The sequence below is a fragment of the Lepidochelys kempii genome, chromosome 7, assembly GCF_965140285.1.
Source record: "Lepidochelys kempii isolate rLepKem1 chromosome 7, rLepKem1.hap1, whole genome shotgun sequence".
In the NCBI taxonomy this organism is placed as follows: domain Eukaryota; kingdom Metazoa; phylum Chordata; order Testudines; family Cheloniidae; genus Lepidochelys; species Lepidochelys kempii.
The window spans coordinates 20,047,300-20,075,167 of NC_136386.1; the positions used below are offsets into that span (position 1 = coordinate 20,047,300).

Below are 27,868 nucleotides of genomic sequence, written 5' to 3' on the forward strand. Positions count from 1 at the left end.
TTTCTAAATATCAACCACCGCCCACTGTCTATTTAGCTAACTGAAGTGTAGTAGTAGTGTGCACATCAATTTGGTTACACTACAACTATTGCAATAGCATATAAAAGTAATGTCAGTATGTTGGTAAATGGGTTTTGTATTTAACACTCGACGGTTTAATTAGCAAATAGGGGTAACTGGCTGCATGTTGTTTCTTTAGAAGTATTTGACCATATTATCAATGGACTTGATTTTCAGTTTGTCAGAGTATTCTCAATTTGACACTTCTTAGAAGTTAGCTCTTATAACAACATCCCTTTCTTTTTGGGCAGGGGGGAGAGGAAGTGTCACGGAAAAAAGGACTAAAACAAGCTTTATCTAGTTAAAATAACATCTCTATTTGTAAATTTCAAAATAGGGGCAAAATGCAGGACAATAACAAAGAATAGGGTTAGAGAGTAAAGAATAAGTGTCAAATTCCACAATCAAATACCACCATCAAAACTTATCCTTTTAATACAATACAGGACTGATGGAGCAAATGCGTGGCTGTTGTGTGATACAGTTCAGACAGCCTTACTTCACATAACAGATTTCTTTAATTAATAAGAAATCTACTTACAGGAACCTTATTTCCCCCAAAGCTGGGGAAAACAATAGGTGAATGCTAAGAACATAATTCTATTTCACTTATTTAAGTTAAGATTCTTGCTTATGCTTTTGATAAGCTCAAGTCATTTGTTTGTAGTAAGACAACATGTCATCTAGACTTTGGTAAACTGGTTGTTGTTCCTCTGAGCTGTTGCAGTAATTCTGCATCGATGGAAACTGCTTGTTCTGTGTTGACTCCTGTCCCAGTTTCTCAGGAGAGGATCCAAGCTTGTTCCAACTCTGGCTTTGGTAGTTATTGGCTTTCTTTTGACAAACGAAGTAATTGGAAGGTGGTGCAAATTCTGGATCTCGTTCATCTGCACGTTTCTTTGACCATTGTCCAAAAGTAAACTCTATTAGATAGGAAAAACATGGTAACAAACAAATTTTACTTAACAAAGATCATTTATGTTCCCTTCCTGTGAAGGAATTTCTCCTTCAACGTTTAACAGAAATGGAAAACTGAATTGCTTGAAATAATCTGCAACAGAGCCTTTCACTTAATTTCCTCAGTATTAAGTTGACACTCCACTTGCTTCAAACCTCAGGAACCAAATCACTTAAAATTTTAAAGACAACTTTTACCCTTTATCTTAAAGAATGTTGGTTATTTTAAGAAGAAAGTTGCTAGTTATAAGGGGAAGCCCACCTTCTAAATGCGATCAAAGCAGTAAGAACCCAAAAATATTAAAAAATGACAATTATGCTCGGGTAGTCAACAATGTCAGAATGTGCTATACCCTCCGGTGGTAGGCATTTTAACTTCTGTTACAGTCAATCATTTCCCATGACAAATTTTTAAAAGTAGCTACAAAATGATGTGACAACAGCTCAAGTTCACAATAAATACGTTTTATTTTGAAGATGAACTCAACAGCTTTTGACCCCATGTACAGTGGTACAGGAACCTGTCAACTGATTATAAGCTCCTGGGGGCAGGTGCTGTGGGTTTGTACAACATATAGCAAAAAGGGGCTCTAGTTCTGAAGACGGCTTTTTTACACTACTCCAATACAAATATTAACTGTAGCAAACAGAAGTTTCGAAACAGAGCAAGAAACTGCACATCTTACACTGTACAAATTGATTTACAAATCACTGATTTGTAACTATTTTTTCTAATTTTATTTGTAATTTAGGTCTATGCACTATATGTAGAGCAGTGGTTCTCAACAAGGGGGCCACGAGCAGGTTTCAAGGGGTCCGCCACGCAGGGCTGGCATTAAACTTGCTGGGGCCCAGGGCAGAAAGCCAAAGCCTCACCGCCTGGGGCTGAAGCCAAAGCCTGAGCAACTTAGCTTTGCAGGGCCCCCTGTGGCATGAGGCCCCGAGCAACTGCCCTGTTTGCTACCCCTAACGCCGGCCCTGGCTTTTATATGCAGATAAACCAGTTGTTGTAGCACAGGTGGGCAGTGGGGTTTTTACAGCCTGCTGAGGGAGTTTCAAAAGAAAAAGGTTGAGAACCCTTGACCTAGACCATCCCTGACAGGTGTTTGTTGAACCTGCTCCTAAAAACCTCCATGGACAGAGATTCCACAAGCGCCCGAGGTAATTTGTTCCAGTGCTTAAATATCCTTACACTTAGCAAAAAGAAAAGGAGTACTTGTGGCACCTTAGAGACTTTTTTCCTAATGTCTAACCTAAATCTCTCTTACTGCAATTTAAGCCCATTACTTCTTGCATCTAGGAGTCCCGATCATAGCTCATGTCCCCATTGTAGTAGGTGCTGTACGAACACAGACTAAAAAAAAAAAAAAGATGACCCCCACAAGTATGAGCGCAGGGGGCTTGACTAACATTTTTTTCCCAAGTTATAGAGGGTGACAAAGTTTTTGTCAGAGTGCCAGAGGTCCTTACAATCTAACCACAAAGACAGAGCAAAGAATAATGACAAAAGATCATGTTGGCTAAGGGCAGGAAGGTGGGAGATGCACAGATAATCAGTAGGAGGGGAATACTGTAGACGGTACATGATTATATACGTCATCTGTTTTTATTTTATTTAACAACCAGGTGCCAGAATGTGAAGTGAGAGGCCTGAATGCTCTAAAGGAGTTAAGTACCTAATTCCCTAATTTAGGTACCTAAGACCTAGTTTTGGCTCCTGTGTGATGCACAAAACTGCTGCCTAAACTTCTGTGACAGGAGGTATAAACACTGAACCGGTAAGGAAGGGGTTAAAGAGCTGCTATGGGCAAGGCTGGCCCCACTCCTCCGGCCCTATAAATCATGTCAAGGGTGGAATAAAGGGCTTAAAACCAGGAAGTTCCCAACAGGTTCTGGGCAGGTCTGGGAGAGAGCAGATGGCTGCTCTACAGTTCCCGAAGATGACTTCTGGAAGCCTTCCGGGAACAGCTCAGGGAGCCCCTCACCTTTTGCCTACAAGGAGACAACAACCCTGGGGTACTGGCCACATACAGTAGAATCAGCAAGGTGAGCCTAACAGGCAGTTGGTGGCGTTACCCCCTTCTGGGGTTAGGGAATCTGAGACCATACACAACGGACTTGGGGAATGGGAGCCAAGAGTCACTTCAACATAAAAGGACTGTAACACAATTTGTATCATAGGGACCCCTACCTAGGCAGATGGGAGAGCCCTAAGGATTTTTCAGTGCCAGCCCAGTAGGAGGGGCCTGTCAACAGCCTGAGAACTGTGACACCACTGTAGGCACCTAAACTCACTGTCTAAATTTTCAGGACAACTGTCCCTAGGTACCTATGTTTCTGTCTCTGGCCATGTGCACACTGCCTCCCTCTAGGTATCTCCCACCTATGCCCCAGAGTGATTCAAAAACCAAGGGAAGATAGGCATTTGCCCACTTAAGTTGTGTGCAGGGCCTGATCTGGTAGACATGAGGGTGGTGCAGCCCACCTTATAAATTTTATCCCAGTGGTTAGAGCACTTGCTTGGGATGTGGGAGTCCCAAGTTCAATTTCCTCCCTTAGGCAGAGAGGGAGAAAGGAGTTGAACAAGGGTCTCCCACCTCTCAGGAGAGCACTCTAATCACTGCACTGTGGGATATTCTGATGTGGGGCCCACTGGCTCCCCTATTGAAGCTGTTTCACTGTGGATAAATAATGGAATGATTAGAGCAGGGGGAGCAGACCTGGAGTCTCTTACCTCCCGGGTGGGTGTCTTAACCACTAGGCTACAGAGTCTCTCTCTCTTGCTCTGTGGCTCAATGACTATTTAAGTATTTATCTACAGCAGATCAGTCACTGGGCGGGAGAGAGAGAGCGAGCGAGCACATGTGCAAACGTATACAGCCCTCGTCAGCATTCCCCCCGGGCTAGGTTAGACAGCTCTCCATCTAGTGTGTTGCCTTTTGTGAATCACAGTCTAAGGCAGAGGTGGGCAAACTATGGCCCGCGGGCCACATCCAGCCCTCAGGACCCTCCTGCCCAGCCCCTGAGCTCCTGGCCCAGGAGGCTCGCCCCCGGCCCCTCCCCTGCTGTTCCCCTTCCCACGCAGCCTCAGCTCAGGGGTAGGGGGGTGGGCTGTGAGCTCCTGGGGCAGCGCAGCTGCAGAGCCCAGCCTGTCCTAGTGCAGCCGCACCGCCAGCCACCAGTGCTCCAGGCAGCGAGGGCAGGGGGCGTTGGATATAGGGCAGGGGAGTTTGGGGTGGTGGTCAGGGGCCGGGGGCAGGGTCCTGGGAGGACAGTCAGGAAGGATAGGAGGGATTGAATGGGGAGGCCGGGGGCAGTCAGGGAAGGGGGGTCCAGGGGCGGCCAGGGGACAGGGGGTGGTGGATGGGGCAGGAGTCCTGGGGGGGTGGCCATCAGGAGGCGAGAAACATGGGGAGTTGGATAGGGGTCGGGGGCTGGCCTACACCTTGCTGTTTGGGGAGGCACAGCGTCCCCTAACCGGCCCTCCATACAATTTTGGAAACCCGATTTGGCCCTCAGGCCAAAAAGTTTGCCCACCCCTGGTCTAAGGTGCCTAAGTGCCTAACTCAGGCTTTGTAAATCCCAGTGTTGTTCCAGTGGTTTTCTAGCGCCTAGAGGTCAGGCGTTGTGTCACAATGTTCCTTCGGTGCTCTCAGGCCAGAGTACCTGAGATTAGATTAATGGCAGGGAGTGAGATGAAAGGAGTGAGTTTTGAGAAAGGATTTGAAGGACAGCAAAGTCACTTGGCATTCAGGAAAAGGAAGATGCTTCCATGTGTAACCACAGCATGAATAAAGGCATGGGAAGAGCGGAGGGCACTTGTACATTAATGATTGAGATATAAAGTTACTTCCTTCCTTCATACAGCACTTCTGTTCACTTCTCTGAAAAAGTTTGGCCAGTTAAACTAAGTTACCCTCATGTGCTGTAGTGGGGTTGATGTCACCTCATAATCAGAAGGCCAAAAGTCAAATATCATTTTTATTCAGTATAAATTAATATGGTGGTCTTAACTACATCACTTAACTCTTGACAATTTGATACAAATTGCTGTAGCCACATATTTAACTATACCTCATTAGGAGGGAGGGCCCTCACTTCAGTTCCAAATTTACTACTTTCTATCACACAAACACTTACACTTCTCTTGCATTAAGTTCAAACTGCTTGTCCACACCTTTAAGGATCTGCCCAACGCTGCCTACATCTCTCTCACTGTTTCCTCTTTTTCCCCTTTTCTTATCTTCTTACATGCACCTTTTTTCACAAGAATCATAGAACAGCCTCCACTTGCTGTGTGCCAAGAGCCTTTCTGCTTTTCCCTCAAATCCTTCCCTCAAAATTCACTTTGACCATGAAGCATTTTAGGGAAAGTGACCTTGCACTACTCCATCTGCCTCCATGGTGTCTGTTTATGTAATTTAGTGCAATACTCTACCTACTCATGCATTTAGAGTTTAGGCTCTTCTGTGTGACACATCCTGCCCATCTATACCACATCGTATAAAGTTACAGCAATTATTTTGTGTATCAGGATAGGTTACAAACTAAAATAATTCACACTTCAACCTTCCTCCATCAGTATCTTTGTAGGGAACCCAATAACCTGTGTCAATGGTAAAACTAGGATATGTTAACAGCAGCTGCTCATGTCATGGTCTAGGCTGTCAATCTCTTTCTAGGCTCACCATAAAGTAATGACAATGTAAATTTGACAGGGAAAGGGAAAGTATATTTCTTTACTTTTCAGCTTCATCATGTATAAAAATGACAGTAGTGCTGAGCCCATTAATAAACAGTGTTTTTGACTATACCATGCTACGTTTATAGTTCAGTTTTCTTACCTTTCCCTTTATCCCACTCTCGAACATAGGGCACACCAGCCTTTGTATCTTTTCTCTCCTGAATGATGACCTCCACTTTTCTACTTTCTGCAACTCTTGGAGCCACAGGGGCTTCTGGTTCAGCTGGTAGTGGTCCAATAACTGCTTCCTCTTCTTTTGAAAAAGGGAAAAGAAATTTGTTAACAGGATAAAGGTTTATTTTTCAAATATCATAGGATACATGACAAGAGCTACTCCACATTCACACTGATAACATCTACAGCAGTTATCTAATCAGAATGAAATACATCTGACTGGGGAGGTGTTGTTTGTTTGTTTTTAATTTACTGTGTATTAGTTCAGAAGCCATAGTGGATAAGCCAGATAATCTAGAAATGAATCCACAACCCTTCATTAGCTTTTGAGTGTAAAAGAAGAGACTGCTGGAAACGTATTACCTAATAACATACCTAGGAATAGGCTGAGTGGTCTACTGACGATGGGAAATTAGGGAAGAGTGAAAATATCACTTGCATGTATCTCCGCTTCAGTGATCTTAGAAAAAAGTTGTGTTCTTATTCTTCTCTGTAAGAATAATACTTAACACTGATATACTACTGTTCTGCATTTCCAAAGTACTTTACATTTAAGCACTCTCTCATTACTGGGTGGTGGAAAGTACTAATTCTATTTGACAGATGAGGAAGCAGATAGCGTGACTCAATACCATAGATGGAGCCAGTGTAGAGCTGAGATTAGAACTCAAAAATTTATGTCTGCAAGTTGTGAAATGAGGCCACATTCCCTTTATATGATTTCTGACATTCACCTTTTTCAGAGCTTGTAACTTGAGTGTTGCTCCTAATTTGAATTTCATCCACCCAAAAACTCTTAATTTGAGTGTGGTGGCTGACCCATCAGAGGGTCTAGGCTAAAGCCTGAGTTGGTACAACTTAGCCACTAACACAACCACTCTGTGTAGCTTGACTGTGATTCCACAGTGTGGCCACTCTCACTCAAGTGGAGCTAATTTAAGTGTAGATAACTCAATTTAAGTCTGCAGTGAAGACATAATCTCATCATGCTCACCCACAGACTGCTGTTACTAGAGGGTACTATAACTCTTTTTTGTACCACCAAGTTACAAGTAAGCTTTGGAATGTGTCCATTTGTACATACTGAACCTTTTACTTAAAACAACTCTCACAAAAATCACATGGCAGAAGGGGTTTTTCTGCATACATAAATTAAGCTATAGGCTTAATAGAAAATGTATGTTGTGCACAGTCATCTGAATACAGATTCTGGCCCTTAATTACCACCTACAATCATTTTAATTTTATGAATATACAGTATCTGACATTCCTGACAAGATAGCTCTGCACAAATTGCTTGTATTTCTTCATACCTCAATTAATTGGCTATCTTTAAAATCACCATTTAAATACATGCAATTCTAGCTTAGAATGACCTGCATAATTCTTCCTGGCATGTGTGAACCTAAAAGGCAGTTCAATGCACACAACACAACACTTGCCTCTCCACGGGAAGCACTATTTTTAGTATATATGATTTTATACCTATGTGCAATTAATTTAAACTGTTAATTTTTTCAAAGCCATATAATTCAATATATTCAAAATATATAATGTTGGTATTCAAACACAGATATTTCATCTGAGCAAAATATTTTTTCCACGATACTGAGGGAGAATGATTGTTTTAAAACAAAGATACTTGTTACAGACCATACCTTCATTTTCCAGTTTGTTTGCCTCTTCCTCTAGTCCATCGTCTCTTAGTCGCTTTATCTTTCTTGCTTTAAGTTTAGAAAGCCTTGTTTTCAGAACTGCCTTTCGTTTTTCCTTTAAATGTTCACGTTTAGTCCTTTGGTCTGTGGTCTTAACAGTAACCAAAAATGTTCATTAGTTAATCCTGCATTTGGTTATAATGAACTGTGCATCTCCTTCAATTATCCCCAGAAATGAACTGAATATCAGCTGCATTGTCTCAATGGGGAGGAAAATGACCCCATTCCTTGAATCCAAACTTGCACACACTACCAGGCATAATACTTACTGCCATTGGTTTAAGCTGTGAGCACGGTACAGTAACATTTGGCTAAGTATGCCAAACAAAACATGCCTCTCTATAGCAAGCTACTTAGAACAGAGACATGAGGAAGAGATGTAAAGATACTTATTTCACATATAAGATGAAAACTTCAAGAGAGTAGAAGAAACAGGTTTTTCACTGAAGCTACACCTAACCTCAACTCAAAAGAAATCCATGAAAAGCCAAAATGGGGGAAGGGGTTTATTTTAGGATTTCAACACTTGTTTTATGTATGTAACTTTGTACCTGTTCCTGCAACCCTTCCCCTATACTGATGGGATAAAAGCATTCTTAATATTATATTATACTCAGAAATTAATACAAAATGTAATAATGAAAAGTAGTTCTTCAACTTTAAGGGCCAAATTCCAGTGGGTAGGAGCCATGGCTGTGTATTTATCAAGGCTGCACATGTGCAATTATTGCAACTGTGCATGCAAGTGGCTATTCTGAAGTCTAGATATCCATCTGTTGACACAACTACAGTAAATATATGTACATGGCAACACTTTCTTGCATGCAGACCTCGGGTTACTTCCATTGAAAATTTATTTCTAAATATTTTGCCTTTCGGCATCAAGATCGTGAGTGGACAATTACAGGTGTCCATGCTCTGCAGTTCAACACCTTACACAAGTAGTTTTGGTTTTGCTACTATTTTCCAACACATTTACTACCCGGTATACAGTGCAAAGGTTCCAAAATAATATATAAAGATGGGGAGCCAAGGCTGGTCCCAGCACAGGCTAAGGATCTACTTTTAGCTTCATACCTGCTCTCTCAGCATTTCCAAAGTCTCCATTTGCTTATTTCTCTGTGCTCTATCACGAGCAAAGGCAAAGTAGCCAACGCCTAGTTGTCTGGCCTCTGAAAGGAACAATTTTCAACAGTTGGTTTCATCAGATTTACAGCTGCAGCAACCTTGAAATCACCAGGGTGTAAGTTATTGGAGAAAGACTCATTAGGTCATCCGGCCCATTGCCCTGCCTGCCAATAGCATTAGAGGGTTATGGCCAGTCTAGTTTTAATTGACTCACGTGATGACGCTTCCCAGCAACTTTTCTTAGGAGACTAGGAGGTTTTTTCCTGATTTATTTTTTCAGTCAGGAGATGAATGCATGCTATCCCTTTGTAAATTAAGTGGCTATTTCTAACACAGTTTAACAAGGTGAAAATATATTTATACTGGAGTAATTTTTATACTTAGAGGTAAATTACACCTTCTTTCTCTACAAACCATCCTACAGTGAAGATAAGCCATACAAAGGAACGAATATAAACCGTTTTCTCTAATGTCCTCATAATGTATGGGTCCCACAGGTTTCTTTAGGGCCTCTTCTTCCTCTCTTTCCCATTGCTGCCGCTGAAGTTCTCGTCTCATATCTTCAGACGATAGAGTCTTCACCTCAATGCCTTGTCTAGTGAAAAACAAAACCCAAACAAAGTGTAAAGGTTCTTTGGTATTGAACAATGGAAGTATGACAACGGCTAAGCCATTTTTAATTACTCATCAGGAGCGTGGACTTGGTTTGCGGAAAGCTAATGGAAGGCGCCAAGATACTACAGCCGTGAGCACAGTATGAGAATTTATAGTACATTGCAGAATAGAAGAGGGAGGAAAGGATACGATACCACATCTGGCAAAGCACAGTAAACTAATTCTAATTAAAGATCCTTAAGAAGAAGTTGATACCATTTTCATAGGCATTGTGAAGTCACTAATAACTGAAAATAGAATAAGTGGGAGATGACCAGTGCTCAACAGAATAGTCACCAAAAGCAGAATAACAGCAACACTTTCACCAATGTGAAGTGGATACAAAAACGTGAACAGCATTTATTTGTTTAATGTAAAAAATGAAACATTTAAATGAGCAACATCAGCAGCTGAGGGGGAAAATACTTTTATGTTTTTCCTTGGGAGGCAGAAACGGTTCTCTCCCCCATTATCTAGCTAAGTTAGATCAAAATATGATTGCAGACCACTTATCCAGGTGAACACAGAGAATGTACTTCCTAAGCAATTTTATATTCTTCATTCTGTTTCGAACTATAAAGAACAGGCTGTAAAATTTTCAAGAAGGAACGCTTACAACTCAATAATATAAGTGCTCAATTATGGTACATTTTGTTCCAATATAATTTTCATTTCTGCCATTAGTTTTATCAGAATTGCTATAATTAACTATACAACTGGAGTTCTAACAAATTCACTCAGAATGTCATGTATTGGACTTTATTAAAAACCTTAAAATCAGATCATCCAGGACAAAAAAATATAGATCTGCTGGGATTCTTTAGGTTTAAGGCACATTAAAATACAACTTCTATAGAAGGACCATAACTTTTAAAAAAATAAGTCAAGTTCCCGATAGGCTGCTAAATTAATTTAATAGACCTTTGTTTGTGGAGCTAATATGAGCCAATGCTCTACAATGAAGTTTTTGGATTTCATTAGCATTTTCCATCAGAATCTGAGCTTTAATAGTTTATAAAAATTCTGTGTTTTAAGTTTGGCATACATGGCCTCAACTCAGGTACCATTTAAAATGTGAATATGCCACACACTTTTCAGAGGATTAATTCAGTTGCCAGTGAAATAAAATAGCTTAGGACAAATGCATGTGTTCACAAAGGAAGTTTTGATAAAACCACACAAAAGATTGTGACACTCTAAACACACTGAATAAGGATGGATAGAAGTTGATGATTTTAAAAACAGAAAAGATTTTTTTAATTTAAATTAAATACAGGTTTATTTTTTAAAAATAAACATTTAAAATTTGATTTTTTTAAAATCTAATTTATCCAATGTTAAGGTCCAAACTATTAAAATCATTTAGATTAAATACAAAAAATAATATTAAGCAGTACATGTTTGCTGCTAAATTTTAAAGAAAGTCAGACTATGGAACTGGACCCAGAGTTTGCTGAAGTGCTAAACTAGTTTTTGACATCAGCACTCTCTTCTACAGGGGCAGAGAGAATAGTTTCTTTATTTCAGTTTTTTCAACTAGTTCAGTTCAATGACAAGCTAATTTAAAAATAAAAAAACCAAATGGAGTTGAAAAAACAGGAAAGCTTGTTTTTCTCTCCCAATCTATGAATAAAAACAGATCTGTTAGTCTTTAAGGTGCCACTGGACTCGTTGTTGTTTTTGTGTATAGACAGTGTATCTTCCTAGTTACCAAACAGCAGCACCAAATTCAGTGTAAAGGCTGATTTGCAAAGCATCATGTTTTAATCGTTACCAACAGTGATGAGTGATGTGTATGTGTGTTGCCTTCCTGCTGCCTTTTAACATAATTTAAAAGTACAAATGCAAAACCATGATTCAAATTGGTGATTTAAATCAAGGTTTCCTGCTTGTTGATTTAAATCATTATTAGAATTGGTGATTTAAATCAATCCATCATGCACTGACTATTCTCCTCTTCTTTTTTTGGATATATTGGACCAAATTCTGCAGTTACACCAATGTCAAAAGACTTTGATGGCTTCAATGAAGTTAATCTCATTATACAACTCTGCCAAGTGTGTGTACAAACTCTCTTCCTGCCATAAAACACGTCTATGAAATCCTGTGGGAGAAAATACTTTCCTTAGAGAAGCCATACCTTTTCCCCTGAAGTTCTTTATCCATTTTAAGCAGATTTGGCAAATCCTTCTTCATACAGCGTCTAGATCGGCCCAAGGAATCCACATAATCAACCCTGTAATCAAAGTAACAAGAATTTCTCACAATTTATATTCTCAGATTTACAGAACTCTTGTCCAAAGGATACAAGTAACTGAATACTTTCCATAGAGAATATTCACATTCAGGGTGCTAAAGTTACCACAATCCTAACAGTTAACAAGCCTAGTGTAACAATTTAAAGGACACATTTTTAACAGGGTTTGTAACAGATACATCACATTGATATATTTTATTCAATCTCATTTTGAGACAGCTGTCTTCCTTCATGATAAGACAGTTTGAAAACTGTTTACAAGTTATGATGTCACGTAGCTCCCAAGTCAAAATAAAATTGAAAGCATAATATCTGCTTCCTGTGGTGAACATAATGATGCAGCACTGACTTCTCACACAAATATTAAATTGCTATAGTATAATGCAATTATCAGTCTGTGGCTCATTTACTAAGAGCTTCAGTGATCATTCAAGTGGTTTAACAAAAGCCTAGTAAATCAAGCAGAATGTTGTTCCTTTGAAGGTCCCTTTACATAGTGTACTTTGTGTAAAGCTATTTATCATAGTGAATGCTCCACTTAAAACTGTGAGGAGAATGAGAAACAGAGGTACTTACTGTTCACCAATGCTACAAAGAGTTCTTTAGCATCAAGTAGTTCTAGTGATACCATTTTAGGAAACTCAAGACATACAGCCAACAAAGTATTGCTGACCCAGAGTATAAAATAGTCCCCAAATACTAAACTTTTAAAGATTTATTCTGTCATTAAGTTATGCTTTTAAAATAAACATTAAGGGCACTGAGGGTATGTCTACATTGCAATTAGATACCCATGGCTGGCCCGTGCCAACTGACACAGGTTTGCAGGGCTTGGGCTAAGGGGCTGTTTAACTGTGGTGCAGACATTCAGGCTCGGGCTGGAGCCTGCCCTCTAGGACCCTGCAAGGGGAGAGGGTTCCAGAGTGCGGGCTCCAGTTCGACCCCAAACTTCTGCACTGCAATTAAACAACCTCTTAGCCCGAGCCCAAGTCAGCTGCCACGGACCACCTGGTGGGTCTAACTGCAGTGCAGACATACCCTTAGAGCTTAGTATTAGTGCCATTTATTTTTACCAAGTAAACAATACGAAAATTGAAAAAAATATTTCTATCTGTGACCTATACATAGCTGGAGAATAATTAGTAGTATATATTAATCCTATGGTAGTGCCCAAAGGCTTCCAATCAGATTGGAGCCCCATAGTGCTGAGACAATAATGTTCCTGGGGGCTTATCAGTAAATAATTAGAATTGTCTTTTTCATTTTACTGAGGTGGGGTGAAGACAAGTATTGAAAAAGTATATGGAAGGTGAACAGATTGGCTTACATTTCTGATATTTAAACTTGATAAGGGCACAGAATAACTTGACAGTTTCACCTTAGACCTAGTAGTATACCAGTAGCACATATTTCTTTCTGATTCTTCGCCATGGACACACTCCCCTTGTACGCTGTAAGAAACAAAATGACTATCTCCTACCTTAAAACTAATAAATTGAAAAACTGGAATGCTATTTTTCAGACTAGTTATTGTTGTTCAAACCTGATTACCAGGAGTAAAACCTCCATCTGCCTACGCTGTTTTCTTTATGAACAGACAGGAAAAAAAAAAAAAACCTAGCTAGCTAGGTTTCATAATTATTTACCGCGTCTTTGCTGAAAGATTATTGGCCGCCTGGAACTTAACTACAGAAGGGTTTTTATGGATAGTTTAAAACTCTGGAGCTTAAAGAAATGCTGGTAACGCACTGTCTTCCTCCATATAGAGAAAATCTGTACATTCAGTAATGCCAGAAACCCAAAACTACTGCTGCTTTGAAAGTCATGAGATCAGAGGAAATAATTACTTCAAAGGGGGCAGAGTTATTTCAATAAAAATTAGTCTAGTTAAAGAATGCTTCCATGCAGGACACACCAGATGTACAGTCTGCATCGATAAGAGGATCAGAACTCCCATAACTTCAGCAGGAAAATGTATGAGCCCTTTTAATATCATTCTTATTCATAGCACATTTTCTTGATCAATACATCTCAAAACCCTGGGTACTTAAAACAGCATCTATTGTGGGCCATCCGTTTAAAATACATTGTTGTGGAAGGAAATGTTACTTGCAAATTTGCTAGCAGTTTGAGAAACTTTGAACTTCTGGGTCTCTTTCTGGAAGATTGAAGGTTTTCCCCTTTCAATCTAAAAAGGCTCAGTTTAAATTTGTTACCTTAAGCACTAGGTAAGAATGATTTAGCTCTCATACAGCCCAGCCTCCCCCACACACTGAAACTCCTAGAATTCCCAAGTCCAGCTGCACTAAGCAAGTTAATGTTGCTGAGAGATGAGAAAGTAAGGGAAAATAATGTGTTCCATAAGGCATATAAATTACGTATTCTAATACCTATTGCATTCACCTCTTTTATAGAATAGCATTAAAAGAAAAATAACTGGTAGATTACCTAATTTAACATTTTGTCTCAGTGATCTTAAATGTAAAAAAAAAAAAAAAAAACCCAAGAAGCTAAATTTTTACTATTTGACTTTCAAACAACTGCATAGGTACCAGATCGCAAAATCTTGTTTGTGAATAGGAATGGCGTCTAAACTCCCCATTCCTCGCTTTGAAAATGTAACCCTCTTTTAAAAAGTAGATCAATCTACATAATCTGGTCTATATAATGGAAGCCTTTCCCTGAACTAGTTCATAAAGATCAATAATGCCTATGTGGTTATCCATTCCAAAGGAAAGAGTTGGATTTGAGGAGGTATCTTCACACGATTACAATGCTCTTAGTTTTGACAGAAGAAGAGAGACTATAATTGCATTTAGATAAAACTAAACTAAAAATTTCACACAGATTTTAAAAAACAAATTAATCTTAAACTATACACAAATAACCTATTCTACCTGGAGTCTTTCCTGCAGGGTAAGAAGACAAATGTGAAAAAAGTGCTTCTTAAAGGGAAAAAGTTATAATCACAAGTGATGGACTGGTATCAGTCAGAATGATTCCTTATTCAAGATGTTTTTTAAACTAGACTAAATGCACACGAGATTATCAAAAAATAAAAACAGATTTGTCAGACTTGTTCTGTCCATACAGTATTACCAACCATTCTTCACTGGGGTCTTTTGGGGGTGGTATTTCTATTTCAGGTAGTGTCTTCTCTTCATCTTCCTCCTGTTCTGATGTCTTTCTAGCAGCTTCACTCTCGCACAGATCTTTTATTTCTCTCCGTTTGTCTATGATCTTCTGAGCGAAATCCACAAGGTACAAATCCTCAGTTTCTTCATCTAGGGCAGAAAAATCAATTCTTAGATAACAGGCATCAAAAGAACACAACTGAGCAAGAAATCAATATGGAATAGCCAGAATCATAGCTGCCAACAATGCCCTTGACTATACTATTAGACAATACTTTAATCTCATCTACTGTCAAGAAAATTCAGCTATATGGGATGATTCGCATTTCTGTATGTAAACTTCATTTGTTTAAAGCAATTAATTACATATACCCCAGAAAAGAGTTCACAGCAACTGTGCTGACACCTTCTTTAAAAAAAAATAAAAAATCTTTATGCTAATTAACAGCTACAATACTAATTCAAGTCCTAACATGAAAAGGAAACTGGCAGTAACGTGAGTGTTAGGATAACCTTCTTTCTACCATTTGGAAAAACAGATTTAAAATTGCTAATTTTATTTTAGAGAGAGAATAAAATAGTTCTTTGACAAACTGTGAATATGAAAGAGATGAATGGGTACAGCAGGCTACTACATTCAATAGTTCAGTTTCCAATGATGGTGTTCATAGAGGACAATTACTTAAGACTGAGTGTAACATGAGGATGCATTTTGCACGTAGAATGCACCTAAGCAGTCACTTGAGTTCTCTTTCCAAAAGGGAGAAGAATGATGAGAGTACATTTTATACGATGGATCTTGCACATCGAAACTAGCGAAAGAGATAGCACTGAAGGATTAAACTGAATTTGAGCCTTTCTACTATTAACTGTCACATCACACAAAGGACTGGATGTGTGCTGAGAGGAAAGTGGAAGCATGTATATGGATTGGAGATTTTCAAAGCTGGGAAGTGAGAAGTCAGACCCTACTAGCTACTGGCATTCACACATGGACCAGCCAGTCACCTCCTCTCTTTCCCAGGTTAAACTCTTCATATAGTGAAAAGGAAGCATGCAGAAGCACAGATAAAAGCCAAGGATGTCAACATGACAAAGTAACTTTAGTTTTCTAGAGTTCTATACTAAGAAACCAGAATATATTTCTCTCACTTGATGATCAAACCAAATGATTCTCACATTTCTTTCCTAGGCTGGACTGTCCTTCAAGAAGTAATATTCTTTCCTTAGCACTGGCTTTTCTTTCTCAGCAAAAATAATGGTTATCAATTAGTTTGTATGCTGTGCCTCCAAAACGCGTATTTAGTGTAAAAGCTACATTTATTAACAGAAGTACTGTATTTTATAGCATAACAGCTGTCAACTATGAGACTGTTCAGGTGGCCAGCTTCTAGAGTGACCAAATAAAAGCAAGGTTTTTAGAATATATACTGGTTTTAGGCAGGTTTTGTTCACCTGGAAAGTCTCCTTTTGTCATCTTCTCATACAGCTTTGCTTTCTCTTCCAGCTTCTGCCTAAAGAAAAAGCAGGTTATATTTACAGTATGATTCCAAATACACCACAAACAGAATAGTCTTTCATTATTTAGGCTGCAATGGAATAAATGACAATAATGTTTGATATTTTCCCTTACAGATGAACAGCAAGAGTTTTTAACCAAACAATGGCTTAGGGGACACTGCAGGAAAAGCACCATTTTTCTTATACTGCTGAAGGTATCAGTGAAGTTATCAACTGTAGTAAGTGGAATCGTAGAACCCAGAATTCAGATCTTAAGAGCTAAGCAAAGGAGGAATTTTGTTTTAAACTGTAACTGACATTTCTAAGAACACAGATTCCTGATTAGTCTGTATTGTGAACAATTTTTAATAAAAAGTAATATAGTTCACCTTCAATGAAATGATCAAATAGGTAGCAACATATAAATGTAAGTATTGTACATCTCTGTAATTACAATTATCTAGATGAAATACCAAGATAAACTGTATATCAGCCCAGAACCTCTCTATGGTAATTACTTTCAGGCAACAAGATATGGAGCACAGCATAAAAGGCATGAGATACTATGTCTCAGAAAACACCATCTAAATCAGTGGTGGGCAACCTGCGGGCCACACGCGGCTCATCAGGGTAATCCGCTGGCGGGCCACGATACAGTGTTTACATTGACTGCCCGCAGCTCCCAGTGACCACAGTTCGCTGTTCCCAGCCAATGAGAGCTGTGGGAAGCGGCAGCCAGCACGTCCCTGCAGCCTGTGCTGCTTCCCGCAGCTCCCATTGGCCGGGAACGGTGAACTGCGGCCACTGGGAGCTGCAGGCGGCTGTGCCTGGAGACGGACAATGTAAACACTGTCTTGCGGCCCGCCAGCAGATTACCCTGACAGGCCACATGTGGCCCGTGGGCCGCAGGTTGCCCCCCACTGATCTAAATGGACACAGAAACCAGAGAGAATACCTTAAAACTAGCTCCTGGAATAGTTTACACCTATGTATTCATAAGAGATGGGGAATTTATTGCAGAGAACCAGCAGATGTCACATTTCCAATGCATATTTTAATTGAACAACTAACCGACTCAGGTCACTGACCTGTAATTTTCCTCAAAAACATATACATATACATACATATATATATATAAATAGGTAAGAGACAGTTTTCTGCAAAAATTATAAAAAAGTATTCTTTGGAGCACAAAATACTGATTGTGGTGTTTGTATCCATGCTTTTACTGATATGGAAGAAAATGCTTTAAAAGAAAATCTATACTCTGTCAAATTTCTGTGGATACAATCATTGAAGTGTAGATGTTACAAAGTGCAGCAAGTGGAGAGACATTAACAAGCAATGAACTAGTTGCAGCCCAGTAAAAACTGAATAGCTGCCACTTTTACCTGCATTCTGCTATTTGTATGATTTCTTTTATGCAATTTGTTACAAGTGTAAAGAAATTCTAGCAAGCGTTTGTTCCTCTTATTTATTTGTATTGCTGTAACTTAAAAATTACCTCGCTTTCTCTAACGTTTGATCTTCTTCTATCTTCTGCTCAACATCTTTCTCAGCTCGACTTGAAACCCCTGTGTTCTGCTTAGTCCAAATGCTTGGTTTCTGTGGAACGTATGTTTTTAAAACACAGGATTTCAACCTTATTTGACCATTAAAAAAAAAAGAAAAGAAAAAAAAAAGAAAGGCTCTAGAGTTATTTATCTGCTTAAACATTCTTCATATAATCCTGCTGCTGTGTTGTGGAAAGTAGCAGGTGCGTCTTAAATTTATGACAGCACAGGAAGGAGAACCAACAAAGGGGTTAACATGAGTTTGATTTTTTTATTTAAAAATTTGGAACACAAGTTTTATTCTTGAGCAGCTATAAATAAAGATAATAGTTGCTTACTGGACATATTACTAAAAGGAAAGCAAATCTAAGAATAATTCATATTTGTTCTTGGAAGTGAAGATTATCAGGAAGAATGATGCCAAAGACTTAGTGTGAGGAGTACTGATTCAAGTATAGTGTACAGTATCTCTTATATTCTAAGAGAACTTGTGTTCTTAATTAGATAAGGTCAACAAAAATAACTTTTATAAAACTAGTCACTGACATTTTCATACAGAATTACATAGCCAATTATGGGATTGATATTTTTCAGTGTTATAACCTATTAATTTCTTCAAAATGGCACATAATTCTGATCTTTTTGCATAGTTCTTCCAGATGTTTATTTCTAGTTCTACACATAACATAGTAACAAGTCTGATTTTTTGCATGTAAAGGCAAAAATGCTGCATGGTCTTCAAACACAGCAATAATACTACAGTCTACTACAAGACAGCCACAAGATCACACAAATTCATTTGGTCTGAATGTTAAAACAAAGTCTGAATGGGACTGAAAAGTCAGGTTTATGCAATATGTTATTTTAGGAAAAAGAACAGAGGTTTTAGTGCAGTAGAGACTGAAGTATAAGATTGCAGTGCATCTGATATTATTTCCCCCCATATAAATGAATAGGAGCTGATGGCCGGGCATTTTCCAGGAAGGTTCACTGACTCTGGAAAGTGCTTTCCTAGTCCAACTGATCATGGATTTATCAAAATTCAAAGCTCACTTTTTTCTTGCTGGCATTTAAGGAGGTTGGGGCTCATTTAGATTAAGAGATTATTTAAATACAGCTTTGCAGTATAATTGAACGGTTAGTTTTGATTTTTGTGAGAGAGACTCAACTAGAAATGAGTCAATAGAAATTTGATAAATAAAGCCATCACAACTTTTGTCCTACAACTGTAAACGAAACACTGTATTAATAACTTTTTACATTTTCTAATGGCTTGTTCTTCAATTCTGGGCAATGCCTAGAAAAACAAAGAAAAACAGAAAAATAATGAGTAAGGATGGATATTTTATTTCTACCTTGTTTGTTGTTTGGGGTTTTACAGAGACTCCAGCATCTTTCAGAAGTTTTTCCTTCTTGAATTCTTCTTGCTTTCGGAAGAGTTCAGCCTTTAAATCTACCAACTACATCAGCCACCATAAAAAACGACAAAAGTCATTTTAACAAAATAATTAGGAAATTTCTAGAATCTTATGTGAGAAATCAAGAGTTTACTTACACATGTAATAAAATAAACGGATTGCTTTTCTGATGTAGAAAATAGGAGCAGTGATTTGAACAGGAAGAACTTTGTGACATTTGCAGCAATATGTAATCCAAAATAATGAGACAGAACATAATTTATGATTAGGTGGTTAGATAAGTTAATTAAAAGCTTGCATTTATATTACTGATCCTTCACTCCATAATGGAAAATCTGCAGGAACAAAATGGGCATAATCCCATACAAAGTTTTCAGCAACCACCTTTGAGCCAAAGACTGTAATAAACTAACAATAGTTTGTTTTTAATTTAAAAAGTAACCCCTAAGGAGATTTGCTGGCAAGCAAAGCTTTTTTTTTTTAATTATTATTATTATTATAAAAAGGAACTAGCTGATAGACATAAGTCTTTATAAAAAGTACCTTCTTCCCTGCTGCTTTTAGACTTTCTTTTTTATACATATGAATATGTAACTCCCATTGGTATTAATCATCACCACCACAAATGTTAATTATCAAGACCCACATTCTCAAAGGTATTTAGGTACCTAGCACCCATTGACTTAAATGAGAGTTAGGTGTCTAAATACCTTTGAGAATCTGGGCCCAAGAAACTTCACTCAGCAGGTTCAACTTTTGAACAATTGCCTTCAGGAGTGTGGGAGTCCCTTTTTAAAACAAAACAAAACCCCCAAACAACCAAAAAACCATTTATGATCTGATGGCTTCTTCAGCCAGTCCTCCAGTAAACTGATTTCTACAAGAAATGTAACTAGGCTGTTGGTTGTCCTTGGTATTAAATGTTTCAGAGTAGCAGCTGTGTTAGTCTGTATCTGCAAAAAGAAAAGGAGGACTTGTGGCACTTTAGAGACTAACAAATTCTATGAATGCATCCGATGAAGTGAGCTGTAGCTCACGAAAGCTTATGCTCAAATAAATTTGTTAGTCTCTAAGGTGCCACAAGTCCTCCTTTTCTTGGTATTAAAATTTGCCACAAACACAATGATGCTAACCAACCAAGCTTTTCCTAAACTGTCAGAAGTACTGATGCAAAAGTTCATTAAATGTATGTTTTGGATACAACCCTATTTATTTTCATTGCTGTGTTTCAATTAAATTGCTAGATTATCCTGACACACAAAACGCTGATAGTTTCACTCCATTATTTCTATTATTAATGTTCTATCTAAGACTTCAATGAATCAATGAAAGATGCTTAGACTATAAACAAAAGTATACCACAGAAAATAAACAAACAGCAAAATGCCACCTTATTTCAGGTTATGTTTAAGTCCTGACAACCTCTTAGGTATGAATGAAGTTACCTACTGCTTTCATGTTTGGGACTTTTACAGAAACTTAATCTCCCATGAAGGATGCTCCATAAACAAATGTTTAATAGGAATGTCCCACTTAACCAATCTTAATTCCATTTAAGCACACCCTTAACAGCAAGGGAATATAACAAGTTATGGGAAATCAATGAACTGTACCCTAATGCCCACAGAAGGCATTTCCAATGACAGTCAGAGACTATGCATCTTCACAAAACCTCCTTCTGCCTCCAAAAAAAAAATAAAAAAAATCAGGAAATACATTCACATTCTTCTCCTTCACAAAATACTCAGGCTATATTTAGGGTTTGTAACATTAGCAAATTCAATACTGACATAGATGCACAAGTTAAGTGTTCAGTGTGCTGTGTTTGAAGGGGGAAGTGTAAGGTCACGGCTACAACTGCCATGCCAAAGCACAGCAGCATCCCTCAGAAAGACACACTTTGAGATAAGAAAAGGAGTACTTGTGGCACCTTAGAGACTAACCAATTTATTGTGCCACAAGTACTCCTTTTCTTTTTGCGAATACAGACTAACATGACTGCTACTCTGAAACCTGACACTTTGAGATATTGAGAGACACTTTGAGATAAAGTATTTTTTTCACATTAGGGTTTATTTTTTATTAATAGGGTTGAGGTGTTAGGGGTGAGGCAAGAGACAATACCCCATGTTTACTCCATGGCATTTTATTTTCTCATGAAGGTTGGAGAAAGACTATTCTGAGATGCTGTTGAACCTTCTGTATTTAGACCAACCCAAGGATTATATAACTTTGTGGCTATGTAACGGGGCACACAGACCATTTTACAGCTCTTAAGGGAACTCTCATTGTCCAGTAGCACCTCATCCCTGTTTCAAACAAACACACTCAATAGGTAGAGGCAAAGAAAGATCACCAGCTGGAATATACAAGGCACAGCTGTTTCTCCAGACCAACTCTACATGGGGTGTAAAGTAGCTGTGTTCTTACCCAGACCCAATCAGGATGAAGAGATGAGTGCTGCAATTCTCATATATATCCTCTCAGAAAGAGGAGTTACCTGGGTAGGAGGAAAGAATTCCTAGAGGGCTCTTAAAAACTGGGTAAGTACAAGTTTTGCTTAATTTAATTTGTGTTGCATGTAAGTGTGATTACCAACTACAATAAAATAGCTCAGAGATACAAAATCATTTAAATGATCTGTAATGAACTACAAACCAACTGAATAAAAACCCAAGGGAACTTTCCAGGAGGAACTAAAACTGATGTGAAGGGGCTTCTGTTGTTCTCGCATGAACCTTGAACATCTTATAAATAGTTCTAAAATCGTTTACTGTTGCTGTAGTACATGAGAAAGTAGGAGCTTTTAATATTTGTCCTACTAGACACCCCCCGTCCCCCACTAATGTTTGCACCTTGGTAACACCGTATGGTGTCATCTTATGATGCACCACACCACTTTAATCTCTCTCTCTGTCTTCACATAGCAGAATCACTGCACCTACTGACTCCAGCCAGGTGGAGACTGGCCATTCACATACCCTGGCCGAAAGGGGATGAGCTGGTGCTGTACAGCCACAACATGATGGCATTTCCTGCACTGTGCAGAACCTTGGCTCTGATGCGCTTACACCGCTAGGAGGAGCGAGGCCTTGAGACAGGCTTGTAGGGCCATGAGCAGCTAGACCAGTGGTTCCCAAACTTTAACAACCCGTGAACCCCTTTCACTAAAATGTCAACTCTTGTGAACCCCCCTCCTAAAAATGACTAGTCCCAGGGATTTTCTCCTTTACTTGAGTATAAATTATAAAAGGAGTGATCTTGGAAATATAAAATTTGTTTTTATTACATGCTTATTACACGCTAGTATCTATCATTACAGTATTTTTATTACATTATGAAAACAGCAACACTCTTCCAAGATCTCACTTTTGTAGCCTGTATCACTTTGAATAAGCCTGTTATAAGACAAGGCTCCTATGTTTCATCAAGGAGCATCACATGTGAAACGGCAGGAAGGTATTTAAGAAGCCAGCTCAGAGTTCCTCCTACACAAGCATTCAGGTCTTGAGCGGTCCAGGCAAACAACGCACATTACAACAAAGTTTAAACTTGTTCTTCATAATAATTTTAAAAATACTAGCTGCCTATTTAATTTTAAAAACGGCAAAAAAAATATCCACCTCCCTTTCCATTTCTTATAAGGCGTCTTGACATTTAAATCTCCTCAGGGTGACAGTGATGCTTGCTTTGATCTGCTTAGCTCTTGGAAGTCCAGGGGCTGCGGGCGGCTGGCCCCGGGCTCCCCGGAGTCCCTAGGGACAGCTCTGCCCGCCATTAGGGAACTTTCCCCGAGAACCCCCTGTGACATCTCACGAACCCCAGTTTGGGAACCACTGAGCGAGACCAAGCTGCCCTGCTCGCCCCAGGGGGCGGGTTTCTGCAGCACCTCGGGGGAGGAGAGCGACTACAGTCTCCCCCCGGCTCCAGTCCCCAGCTGGGGGAGGAAGCCGGGGGTGGGGGGATCTGTCTGGGGAACGGAGTCGGGGCGGGGGCGCAGCAGGAACCAGTCTAGGGCATGGGGCTATCGGGGAGGGAAGAGGCTAGAGACCTACCCAGGAGACACAGGGAGAGACCCGCCCGGCTGCCCCCACCCTGGCCAGCAGCACTCACCGAGGCGACTGTGACCTCCAGGGGCTTCTTCCTACGGTCCATGGCGCCTCTGCGCCGGGACAGGGGAAGCGGATTACGAAGCCCGGCCCCGGCCCATAGACGGCCCACAGCCCGGCCCCGCCATCTTGCCGTAAAGCGCAGCTGAGCTCAGACCGCCTGTATGATTGCGACAGTGCCGTAAAGCGCGAACGCGAGGGGCGGCTGTTTCTCCGGCGCCATGAGGGGGAGGTCAGCGCGGGTGGCAGGTGCGGCGGGCGCTGGCACGGCCTAGGCCCACACGGTGGTAGGGAGCAGCCCTCAGCCCCGCCCGGCCGTCCGCGCCGCCGCCGCCGCCGCCGCCTTGTGGAGGGATCCGCCACGGTCCTGCGGCTGCGCTCGAACTGCGTCCCCCCGGGCAGAGCCACCCAAGCGCCGCAGCCCGCGCTCGAAGGGCGGGAGAGAGTCGCCGGGGTCCCAGTCCCGGCGCTGCGCCCTCGCTACGGTAACCGGGCCGCGGGGCCCCCCGAGAAACCCCCGCTTTCCTCAGCCCGCTGTAGGCTGCTGCCGGTGCAGCAGGCCGGGAACCAGGCGCTAACTCCAGCCTGGGGCCGCCGGGGGCCGCGCCCAGAAACCAGGGCACAGGGGCTGCCCACTGAGATCATGAGATTCGTGCTCTTTACATTGAGGGCTCGTTATGTGCCTCTGGGTTTTGAGCCCGTAGCCGTCAGAGGGGCCATTCTCAAGTTCCTCTCCGCAGCCTGGAAGGCAAGACACTTACTTTTTTTAAAAAAATGAAATCTCAGATCTGAAAAATCACTTAAAGCCAGGGCTTGGGGTTCAGAGAAAAAAGATCAAACATTGTGAGAGAGGCAAACGGATGGGGGTGAGGCAGGGTTGTATGATTTTTCTTTTTGTCCCTCATTAGCTAATAATCCAGTGCCTTTGTTGCAGTGGCCACTCATGCATGTAACAAGTGTAATGACTGATATTTAACATCCATATTTTGACTTTACCTGCAAAGTGTATATTCTATATACAATATATTTTAACTCCCTGATCTATTCATGTGGTGAAGTGCCCCACAGGAAATTACACTGCCTGAATTACAGTATACATGATTTCCAATATGTAAGAATGAAATGCTGTGTTAGAGTAATGATAATCCCCTAAATGAGTCAGACATATTGCTGTCCACTAAAAAAATCAGTAAATCCCTATTGTGTGCAGCATAAGAGGAAAAAGAGTAATTTAAAGGGACACTGACAATTTGAAATCTAGTCAATTTCAAAAGAATGGAGTCATGTTCCTATATTACCCCTCCTCCTGAGTCTCCATGCCAATTTGGGAGCTTTAGTTTTTTTCCTTCCTAATTAAAAAAATGACTTGTCTCTTCCTTTTTGTTGCATGAGACCTTATAGTCCTTTTGGGTGAAGATTTTTTTTTTTCTTAATTAACTGAAACTCTTCAGAAAAAATCCTAGTTCTACCATATATTGATTACCAAAGCCCTGATCCTGTAGTGTGCTCTGTTAGGGTGGAACACTGGGCCTGAATCAAGCCCTATTAACTTAATTGCTTCAATGGGGATCTTTGTGGGTGCACCCCTGGAGTCCCACTGTGGCCATGAAGTAATGGGACTCAGTGCAGGTGAAAGTGTCTGAATTCACAGAACTCGATTTGGGCCTAAACCGGGGATTAGGCATTAGTTTTGCAATACCTACACTTAAATGCAACAACAGAAGACTATCTATACCCCCACAGCAGTCAATATGTGAGTGACTGTGAGAAATAAGTGAGATTTAAAATGTCTCATTGAACCAGACTACAACAACCTTTCACACAGTGGTTCTCAACCAGGGGTACATCAACTCTTCTAGATATTTGCTTAGTTTTACAACTGGCTACATGAAAGGCATTAGCAAGTCAGTACAAACTAACAGTTCATACAGACAATGACTTTTTTATACTGTTCTATATACTGAAATGCAAGTACAATGTTTATAGTCCAGTTGATTTTTTTTTATAAATTATATGGTAAAAATGAGTCAGTATTTTTCAGTAATAGTGTGGTATGACTCTTGTGTATTTTTATATCCGATTTTGTAAATAAATACTTTTTAAGTGAGGTGAAACTTGGGGGTATGCAAGACAAAACGGACTCCTGAAAGGGGTACTGTACAGTAGACTGGAAAGGTTGAGAGGCACTGCTTTAACACACAGCTTTAAAATCTGTCTAAGAAATACTCCCATTTTGGATTATCTCCCTCCCTCCCTCCCTAAGAGTGAGCTTTTTTGACTATCCTTTCGAATAGCCACAGGGCCAGCTCTGCCCTTTGTCTTGTTCAAATAGTTAAATCAAATTACATTTGTCTGTGTGTCTTTTTGGAGAAAGAAAAAACTGAGGTCCCATCTGCTCTAGTTTGTTTGGCCATGAAGGATGCCATGGCCTTTCATGTAAGAGTGGGGGTTGCCTACTGGTATTTATGGATGCTCAACATCTATCAGGAATCTGGCTGTTTTTAAAGGTTGGCAATACAGTACAACCTGAATTAGTGGAATGTCAGGAAGGGGTGGAGTGCGGGGCAGTATGGAGAATGTTTGAATAATCAACGTTTTTAGTTAATTGAAAATTCCTTCAATGTAACTAGTAATGTTGGGAGACAAAGCTGTTTCATATGACAAGGCATTTTAGGTAGTCTAGGTTCTGCTGTATCTATAATATTTTTTTTCTTTCTAGAGCCCAAGGGTCATGGTTGTGGGGAATACAAATAGTTTTTTCCTTTTTTGATCCTGTGATGGTCACCTTTGAGGCAAACACACACAAAGCATGAGCAAAGGCTCTATGGCTAGGGTCTGTAACCAACTTGTATGCTCTGTGGATCAGCACAGAGGGGAACCTATAAAGCACATTCACCAGTGGATTACAGTCTCTGAGTTGTGATGAGTAAGGGATCTGATACCTAATAAATCGTGTATTTGGGGTTCCAGCTATAACCCACGGAAGTCAAATGGGTTCTTGCCATTAACTTAGTGGCTTTTGGGTCAGGCCCAGAGTGGACAGACCTAAAAATGGACGTGGCCAGAGGAAAGGAAGAAGAACTCTGATAGTTCTCAGTTGGCTTGATTCCAATTCGCTTACTTGTGTTGAGTAGCTCCTTACTCCACTCATGTTTCCACTGAAGAAATGGGACCATTTGTGGCAGTAGATGTTACTCAGTGTGAGTAGAGGAATAGGAATTTGTTCTAGTGTTAGAAAAGGAACGTGTAAAACTCATTACAGTAGAACAAAAACAATTAAGATACTAGAATGTTGTGGCCTTTATTACGTATGACAGTTATCATTAAACATTACATCGAGAATTTAAATCTGATGTCTCCAGCATTTGTGTTTGGATCTGGGAATTTGGTTCAGGCCAATACCTATTTAAGTGTATTTATGGGAAAAATCAACAAATCATCCTATTTTTTTAGATACTTGGGAATTTAATACAGTATGTCTGTATTCTAAGAGATAAGTGAATAAACATGGACTTCTGAAAGAGCAAATACTGGGGAATATGAAATAAAGTGAATAAGGCTGACTGGACTCGCTTATGATTTATTAACAGAAAACTAAAGTTGTGGGGACAGAAGCAGAAGATTGTAGATGATATCATGGCCATAAAGTTGGCCTCCTTCAGGCTTTGGGGGAGGAAGAAAAGTGAGCATTGCTGGAAAGTAGGGGAAAAAGCACAATTCCCTTCCTCCCCCCCTCCCCCCCACTTCTCATTTCAGTAAAATATAACTGTTACAAATCACACCAGGACATGTATATACATGCACCCCACCCACAGTCAAATTGTTAAAGATAAATTGCTGTAAACCTGAACTCAGTGCAGGTTCTGACTTCTTAGTAACCTGTCCATCTCCCCACCTCTTTTCTGGAAGGCGGAATTCTCTATTTGAGGTCCCCTAACTTGCAGTGCAATGTGTCGCTTACATAGAAATCCTCAAATGATCTACTTGCAGATGCCATTATCATGCAAACTTCTAAGCCTTACATAACTCTTAGGAAAGGAGCTACAGAAGAACTGAATCCAGGTGAAACTGCAGGAGGAATTTAGGTAGTTACCTAAAATGAAATTTTGGCCAGGACTCCAGCGCTCACACACCTGCTCTTGCAAAAAGTGCAGTGGAATCTTCAATACTGGGAGTGGAAAAGGCCTTTGTTTGCTATCTCTGCAATATGTTGTGGAGCAAGTCAATCAATTTCATTCTTTTATAGTGTATAATTTATGGAGTCCAGCTATGAGAGAACCATTAGCCAGTATTCCCTTCCTCAGTTAACATCAGGAAGACCAACAGTAACGAAAACTTACGCAGATATGTGATTGTTGAGCACACAGTGGCTGCAGGATTGGTCTGCACACAAGTACTGTTTTAGGTGTGTGATTCATTGCTCCGTAATGTGCATTCAGACAGATGATTTAAAAAGCACTCTATA

General features: G+C 40.0%; 1 protein-coding gene across 4 annotated transcripts; it reads right to left on the reverse strand.

Moving 5' to 3' along the window:
* Positions 1-471: 471 nt before the first annotated feature.
* On the reverse strand, positions 472-23,590 carry CCDC174 (coiled-coil domain containing 174). 4 transcript variants are annotated; one of them, XM_073351291.2, is made up of 12 exons: positions 23,408-23,590; positions 19,432-19,500; positions 19,232-19,336; positions 17,828-17,928; positions 16,279-16,337; positions 14,793-14,973; positions 11,573-11,668; positions 9,237-9,373; positions 8,728-8,822; positions 7,594-7,741; positions 5,862-6,011; positions 472-983 (listed from the first exon to the last, which is right to left on the reverse strand). In XM_073351291.2, the coding sequence occupies exons 1-12, from the start codon at positions 23,447-23,449 to the stop codon at positions 709-711; spliced, it is 1,458 nt and encodes a 485-aa protein (XP_073207392.1). In that variant the 5' UTR covers positions 23,450-23,590; the 3' UTR covers positions 472-708. The 4 variants fall into 4 exon arrangements, with proteins under 4 accessions (XP_073207392.1, XP_073207391.1, XP_073207393.1 ...); XM_073351290.2 differs by having other exon boundaries at positions 5,862-6,014; XM_073351292.2 differs by lacking the exon at positions 19,432-19,500 and having other exon boundaries at positions 5,862-6,014; positions 23,408-23,588.
* Positions 23,591-27,868: the final 4,278 nt, after the last annotated feature.

Excerpts from the sequence above, each read along its gene's own strand:
- CCDC174 (XM_073351290.2), bottom strand. The coding sequence starts at position 23,449 with ATGGACCGTAGGAAGAAGCCCCTGGAGGTCACAGTCGCCTCG. Across the intron at positions 17,929-19,231 it reads AACCCCAAACAACAAACAAG|AAACCAAGCATTTGGACTAA; the intron begins GTAGAAATAAAA and ends TACGTTCCACAG. Across the intron at positions 9,374-11,572 it reads AAAGAACTTCAGGGGAAAAG|ACAAGGCATTGAGGTGAAGA; the intron begins GTATGGCTTCTC and ends GTTTTTCACTAG.